This window comes from Eriocheir sinensis, chromosome 63 (assembly GCF_024679095.1).
Source record: "Eriocheir sinensis breed Jianghai 21 chromosome 63, ASM2467909v1, whole genome shotgun sequence".
Taxonomy (NCBI): domain Eukaryota; kingdom Metazoa; phylum Arthropoda; class Malacostraca; order Decapoda; family Varunidae; genus Eriocheir; species Eriocheir sinensis.
This window is the reverse complement of record NC_066571.1, coordinates 9649559-9657590: the sequence shown is the minus strand read 5'-3', so window position 1 is coordinate 9657590 and position 8032 is coordinate 9649559. Positions and strand designations below refer to the sequence as shown.

The window sequence follows — 8032 nt, the reverse complement described above, 5'->3', positions numbered from 1 at the left end:
ACACGCCGCGCTGCCAGCGATAAGGATGCTTCTCATCACTTTCAAAAGGAGACGAAGGAATTCCTGCCGTGACTGTTAATTATGAAGACTGCGTTTATTAGTGTCCCTCAACCCTAGGCCGGCCTCCTGTGCTGCGTCGAGACCTATCTTGCCTGACACGCCGGCCGAGGCTGCATTAACTCAGCCCGCGCCGTCTGCTTATTTTCAAGATTTTGCAATGTTCGTCCCTCCCAGGCCGGCCGCGGCCGCGGGGCGGTGGTGGCAGGGAGGCGGCCCTCAAAGGTAACAGTGATGGCAGCCGCGATAAGTGCATAATGTACGGGGAGGTGCCGGGCGGGACGCGGCACCGGCCACCACCTGTCCCGACCTGGACTGTATCAAGGCTGGAGTGCCTCTCCCCGCGGGTCGGGGCCCGGGGTCCTGCACGCCCACTCCGCCTCCACTTTCGCGAGGCGCCTCCATCGGAATGTGGAGGTCTCGTGTCATGGGAAACAAGGTCACCTCAAATTTTCTTAGTCTGCAAGAAGCCAAGAAGGTTGGCTCTGCAGGGGGGTGGCCGCCTTGCCGAGGCCATCGCGGCTTTTTCAGCTTGAGCATTCCTCGGGCGCGGCTGAGCTCATCCTTGGACTCGTTGCAATCCCTCACATAAAAAGACAGACTGGGCGAGGGGCGTTATTATCCACTTAATTCAAGATTGGACAGCTAAGGTTGGCCCAGGCGAGGGGCACCTCACCTCCGGTACCCTGCAAGGCACGTCCTGGCCCTTCCTCCCCTGCTGAACGCCAGGCCCCAGCTTCCGGCCACGCCCACCTCCCGCCTCCCGCACCGCCGCCTCCATCACCTCTTCGCACCAAAGGAAAGCAATACATCCTTGGCGTGGCTCACGGTCTAGGACTAAACAGGCACGGGAGGGAGTCCGTTGTGAGGGGGAGGCGAGTGCGAGGAGGGTGGGGCGGTCAGCCGGGGAGGCGGGTGAGGATGGGCGGGTGTCAGGCTCAGGCGGCGCCGCTCAGCAGGACTTCAGACACTCGGCGACCGCCGCACTAGTCACTCACGTTCGCCGTGCTGTGGTCCTCTGACGCGGGCTCTCGCTTTGCTTGCCCACGACACCGACGCGTGCACGAACAGACGGACACCCGGCGCGCAGCTTCCTCCCTCCGCGTGAGTGTGCCAATGCTGCCCCCTAAGTGCCACATGACGCCCGCATAACGCCGTAGGACGCGCGCGATGCTGGTGACGGTGGGGCTGATCCTGGTGGCCGCCGCCCAGGCCCTCGCCAAGCCCGATGGATACTCAGGATATGAGCTCGGCCGCCGCCCGCCGCCTGGGGGGTGAGTACACACTTGAGGCGTCCTTGTGGGGAGAGGCGAGGGGATTATTCACGGCTTGACTCGAGGGTTTGTTTATTCATTCACTCATTCATTCATCCGTCCACTCATTCACTTGCTCTCATAAGGCGCGAGTGGTATATTTTGTTTCGTTTATTATTCACTTATTATTCATCATTGACTTGTTTTTGTTAGACGGGAGTGGTATAGTATGTTCCGTTTATTATTTTTGTCATTGTTGCCGTTATAATTCCTGCTGTATCATCATCATCATCATCATCTTCATCACCGACTGTTACAAAAACTACTAGAGTCCAGTTTTGAGTCCTGGAGTCGTGTGTGCAATTCAGGTTCTTAGTTATAATTCCTGTTGTATCATCATCATCATCATCATCATCATCATCACCAAGACCCCCAGTGTCATGAAAAGCTATTACAGTCCAATGTTGAGTTCGGGAATCGTGTTTGCAGGTGGAGTTCATAGTTTTAGTTATTATATCTGTTGTATCATCATCATCATCATTATCGTCATCTTCATCCACAGCGTTAAAAAAAAAAAAGCTATGAGAGTCCAATGCTGAGTTCGGGAATCGTGTTTGCAGATCGAGCTCATAGTTTTAGTTATTATATCTTGTATCATCATCATCATCATTATCGTCATCTTCATCCACAGCGTTAAAGTATAAAAAGCTATTAGAGTCCAATGATGAGTTCGGGAATCGTGTTTGCAGATCGAGTTCATAGTTTTAGTTATTATATCTTGTATCATCATCATCATCATTATCGTCATCTTCATCCACAGCGTTAAAGTATAAAAAGCTATTAGAGTTCAGTATTGAGTCCAGAGATCGTGTTTGTAGGTCGAGTTTTCAGTTCAGCGCGCGCAAGTTACCTGTTGAGAGGCTGCAGGTGGGTTTCGGAGGACAGGTAATGCGAGTAAGAAGAGCAATTAACCGACGCAGGTGTTATTAAGATGCTCCAGTCGTAAAGAATCGCTTCCTTTTGGCGGTACTCTGCGGGGCGGCGGCAGTAATTAGGAACAGAGCCGAGAAGAAGCAGAGATGAAATTAAACTGGAAAGGGTGGACTACGCAGGAAACATTGCTTGTCATTCTTGGACCGCTTGTTGTTCTTGCTCGGCAGTGATGGTAGTTACGGGTGGTAGTAATTGTAGTAGTAATTAGAAGGAACAGAGCCGGGACGCAGATCATTGTACTTTGCAGAGGGTGGAAGGTACCTACTTGCAAACCTTGAGCAAGAACGTGAAGTAGAGATGAAAAGTAAACCAGAAAGAATGAAACGAGAAGGGAAGATCACCCCCCATTGTGTCACCATGCCGGAGAGGGAAGAATAACCTAGGATTGTACTCTGCAGAAGGGGGAAAAAGTAGCAAATGTGGGGCAAGATCGGGAAGCAGAGATGAAAAAGTAAACCAGAAAGAATGAAACAAGAAGGGAAGATCACCCTCCATTGTGTCACCATGCCGGAGAGGGAAGAATAACCTAGGATTGTACTCTGCAGAAGGGGGAAAAAGTAGCAAATGTGGGGCAAGATCGGGAAGCAAAGACGAAAAGTAAACTAGCAAGGAAGGAATAAGAAAGGAAGATTGCGTTCCATTATTTCACCACGCCAAAGGGGGTATACTCTGCAGGGGTGAGGTGGGATTGTAGGAATAGTTGAGCTAGAGCGAGATCGGGCTAGCGCAGATGGAAAGGAAATGAGAGAGGATATAAGATGAAGGGAGGATTGCCTGTCATTGTTTAACCACGACAAAGGGGGAAAAATCGTGTTGTACTTAGCAGAGGGGAGAGGTAGTAGAAAATGTGAAGATCGGGAAGCAGAAATGAAAACTAGAAAGGATGAGATACGAAGTGAACACACACACACACACACACACACACACACACACACACACACACACACACACCATTGTTTCACCACGACAAAGGGGAAAAAGACGTTGTAGTTCTTTGCAGGGGAAGGAGTAACAGTAAATCTAGAGCAATATCAGAAAGCAAAGAGGAGAAGAAAACCAGAAAGGACGGCATAGGAAACGAAGACTGCCTGCCATTCTCGGACCAGAGGAGGAAAAGAAGTCATTGTATTCTGCAGGTGTGTGTGTGTGTGTGTGTGTGTGTGGGTGGGTGGGTGATGGGGAGGGGCGTAGTAACAGTAAATCTAGAGCAATATCAGCAAGCAAAGTGTGTGTGTGTGTGTGTGTGTGTGGTGGGGGGCGTAGTAACAGTAAATCTAGAGCAATATCAGCAAGCAAAGAGGAAAAGGAAACTCTAAAGAAAGGAATACTAAGAGAAGATCGTCTGCCATCGCCGGGCCATGAGAGGGAGGCAGGAGGCGTTTTTGCGAGCCTTGCCTTTCTTCTGCTTGGTGTAATTGGACTCGAGTGGGATGTCGGGGGGCGTCATTTGGAGGGACGTAAGAAGGGAAATAATTAAGTCTTCCATTCCTACCATGCATCAGCGTTGAAGTTTACATTAATTATTTTGGTCCCGTTCTTGTGTGTGTGTGTGTGTGTGTGTGTGTGTGTGTCTCGTGTTCGCCCTCCGAGTTGTTGTTGTTTGTTGTTGTTGTTGTTGGGGCGGAGGCGGAGGGAGTCACTCAGGGCCACGATGGACAGGAATGCAGAGAGAGAGAAAGAGAGAGAGAGAGAGAGAGAGAGAGAGAGAGAGAGAGAGAGAGATATGCACCATTTTCCTCCTCACTAACTGGGCGCGCGTAAGATGAGCCAAGATCTAACGAGATAAGATTACGAAAGAAAGGACTGAAGAGGAAGCGAAGGAAGGAGGGAGAACAGAAGAAACTCACACCGAGGAGTTAGGAATATTTCTCAGCTGAGCGCGTAAGATAAGCAAACATCGAAGGAGGCAGAAGAACGGGGAAACTTGAAAGGGAAGGAGGAAAGTAGGAACCCAGGGCAATAATTGGGATAAAAATGCAGAGAGGGACGAAACTAGAGAGATAGGGAAGGAAGAAAATTGGAATTCAGGGCAACCATTGGGGTATAAGAATGCAGAGAGGAGTTGATATTTTTTCTCTTACTGAACGCGTAAGATAAGCAAACATCGAAGGAGTTGAAAAAAAGCGGAGAAACTAGAGAGAAAAGGAAGAAGGAAAGTAGGAATTCAGGGCAACCATTGGGGTATAAAAATGCAAAGAGGAATTCAGAATTTACCTCTTACTGAGCGTGGAAGATAAGCAAACATCGAAGGGGTTAGAAGAACGAAGAAACAAAGAACGGAGGAAGAAAAGCAGGAATCCAGAGGCACTAAGGGTCATATTCTGCAACATATCGGCGGCCAAACACTCAGTCATCAAGGCTTTCGTGAGAGTTGGTGTGGTGGGTCTCTCCAAGCGGGTAAGTTTAATGTCCCTGGAGGTAGTTAGTTGGACGAAGCTTCGGTAAACCATAAACTTGAAAAACAACATGAAAGCCCGATCACTCTGCTTTTCTGTCCTTGCAAATAGTTGATAAATATGGGAACACCGACCTAACCTTATTTCTCTCAGTTGAGTTTGCAAGAGAGAGAGAGAGAGAGAGAGAGAGAGAGAGAGAGAGAGAGGAATGCGGGGATGTGCTTGATTCTCCTCTCAGCTGAGCACTCGAAACGAACGAACGGACGAACTAGTCTGAATCAGCTCGAACAGAACGAACCAGAGAGAGAGAGAGAGAGAGAGAGAGAGGAGCGAGTCTGGTGATGATAATATCCACTAATCAGGTCCCCCCTCCCCCCCCTCGCCCCCCTCCCTCCCCCCCCCAATTAGTAATCACACGCGCCTGACCTCATGCACGCAAATTGTCATCAGATTCTCTCTCGCTCTCTCTCTCTCTCTCCTTCCTTCCTTTCTTCGTAATCTGTTGTTTCCTATCTAATAACATCGCCCCGCTTCGCCTTGTTTCCTGTTTCATGTAAGGGAGAGACAATTCTGTTTTTAGTTACAGTTTTGTGTTTCGTTTTGACTTCGTTTCTTGTGTTTCTTTTTCCTTTTTTCATTTTTTTTTCCCATTTTTCGTTTCTCCTTTTCCTCTTTTTCTTCCTTTTTCCCTTTTTCTTATTTTTCTTGTTATTATTATTATTATTATTATTATTATTATTATTATTATTATTATTCTTTCGTTTCTTGTTTCTTTTTCTTTTTTTTTCATTTTTTCCCATTTTTCGTTTCTCCTTTTCCTCTTTTTCTTCCTTTTTCCCTTCTTTTCTTTTTCTTTTTCTTCTTCTCTTGTTATTATCATTATTATTATTATTATTATTATTATTATTATTATTATTATTATTATTATTATTATTATTATTATTATTATTATTATTATTTTGCTTTGTTTCCTGAGGTCCTTTTTTATAGTTTCAGTTTCCTGTTTCATACCACCTTCGTGTCTTCTCTTTCACAATGAAGTAGGTATTTTTACTTTGTTAGTGATATTTCCTTTTCCACTTTGCCTTTGTTTCTTCTGTATCACGTGGGGGAGGCATTTGGTCCTTCGTTAATTATGTCTTTTCCGTTTCATCATCGTTTTTGTGTTTTCTCTTTCACGTTAACAAAGGCGTTTTCTTCATGTGAGGATTTTTTCTTCTGAAGACAATAGTAGGTACAGCAAAGAATGGACGGAAGAAAAAGCAAGCAGATAACAGGGAGGAGGAAGGAAGGGGGATGAAAAAGGTAACGAAGACAGGTAGGAAACAGATAAGGATTGAAGGGACCGAGGCAAGGAGGAACAGGAGAAGGGTTACGAACGGGGAAAAAAGGAGAAAGGGAGGGAGAGAGACAGAGCAAGACGGTAAGAAAGCAGAGAGGGGAGGAGGGAGACAACCAAGACGATAAGGGCAAGGGAGGGAGGGACGAGGGAGGCAAGGAAGCAGAGAAAGAAGGGAGTAGGGAGCACCGTTGCCAGATTATCGTACTCAGAGCCTCGTATCTACCGGTTTCTGAGACATAGCTATTGCCAAAAAATACCAATAATCAACCATTTTAACAATAACTATATATGAAGGCAGTTATTGGAGTCGAGGAGGTAGTTTTTATGTCGGAAATCGGGAAACAGAGGAGGCTGAGTACGACAATCTGGCGACGTTGGTAGGGAGAGAGGGCGAGGGGGAGACAGGAGAAGCGTAAGGGCAGAAGAGAACAGGTTTTTGACGCGTGGGGAAGGGTGGGAGACAGGCAGACAGACAGACAGCAACTGCGGCTGGGTTGGTATTCTCTCAGACGCGTCCATCTCTTACATTCACTATTTCCAAAGACCAGGAAAGGAGATTAATCGGGTATTCATGAGTTTCCTTCACGTTCACGGTACAGAAGAAGAGTCACACTACCACCAGGGTCATTAAACTACCCCTGGAAATGCCTGAAACGCCAACGAAAGGGTTGTTTAATATGTGCGCCTGGCCCCTTGGTGCGTCCGACTGGCAGAAAACGTGAAGGGAGGTGAAGGTGGGTCGTGATGTTCCCAGTCGACGAGGAGAGAGACCGAGACAGGCAGACAGAGAGGAAACAAAGATCGCGTGTTGTTTCCTGGAGGTGGACGCGATAACTGAAACTGGAAGAAAGGAAAAATAAATCACATGAAACAGGAAACAGAAAACGAACCACTAATTAAGGACGTGACATAGAAGAGACGAGAGAAGGATGAAACTTTAAACATGGAGTTGGGAAGATAGAGAGATAGATAGATGAAACTTTAAGCCTGAAGTAAGGAAGATAGATAAATAGATAGATAGAGACCGAGACAGACAGGTAGACAGAGAGGAAACAAAGATCGCGTGTTGCTCCTTTGAGGTGGACGCGATAACTGAAACTGGAAGATAGGAAAAATAAGTCGCATGAAACAGGAAACAAGCACAGAGCGAAACAGAAAACGAACCACTGATTAAGGACGTGACATAGAAGAGAAGAGGGCAGCATGAAACTTTAAACATGGAGTAGGGAAGATAGATAGATAGATAGATAGATACACACCTTCATCCCCTTCACGTTATCAGGATGAAGATGGAGTGAGGAAGAGAAGGGAGTAGGTGGATTAAAGAAGGATGAGGAGGTGGAGTAGGAATTTAATCTAACTTCACTGTAAATTCATGGATGGGAGGAGGAAGGTGGAGTGAGGAAGAGGTGGAGTAAGGAAGAGAAGGGAGTAAGTGGATTAAAGAAGGATGAGGAGGTGGAGTAGGAATTTAATCTAACTTCACTGTAAATTCATGGATGGGAGGAAGAAGGTGGAGTGAGGAAGAGGTGGAGTAAGGAAGAGAAGGGAGTAAGTGAATTAAAGAAGGATGAGGAGGTGGAGTAGGAATTTAATCTAACTTCACTGTAAATTCATGGATGGGTAAGGAGGAAGGTGGAGTGAGGAAGAGGTGGATTAAGGAAGAGAACGGAGTAGGTGGAGTAAATAATGATGAATAGGTGGAGTAGGAATGTGGAGAATACTTACTCTCTTTATTAATAAGTGTGACTGACCAAGAACAAGACAAAATATATATAAATTCGTAAAAAAATAAAATAAAAATGCAATCCGCTCCCACCAACGGAGTAAAATAAAAATAAAAATAAAAAGTTGGCTCAGTCCCCGCCCTCCAAAAAAAAAAAAAAATGATTGCAGTTTAATTCCAAAGGCTTATTTTTTTGTTTATTTGCTTATCTATCTCGTGCCCGGCGTGATAGGTAATTGGACTTAGCTTACCTGTTGTTGTTGTT

General features: G+C 46.3%; 1 protein-coding gene across 32 annotated transcripts in view; it reads left to right on the top strand.

Annotated features, from left to right (window-relative positions):
• The first annotated feature begins 372 nt into the window (after positions 1 to 372).
• LOC126987003 (fibrillin-2-like) overlaps positions 373 to 8032 on the top strand; it is a 79069-nt gene continuing 71409 nt past the window's right edge. For 6 of the 32 annotated variants that reach the window (XM_050843602.1, XM_050843614.1, XM_050843603.1 and 3 more), the window contains exon 1: positions 377 to 1331. In XM_050843602.1, the coding sequence (XP_050699559.1) occupies positions 1228 to 1331 (104 nt within the window). In that variant the 5' untranslated portion in view covers positions 377 to 1227. Of the gene's footprint in view, positions 1332 to 8032 lie in introns of all 32 variants that reach the window. The other 26 variants (XM_050843619.1, XM_050843608.1, XM_050843620.1 and 23 more) reach the window with 13 other exon arrangements.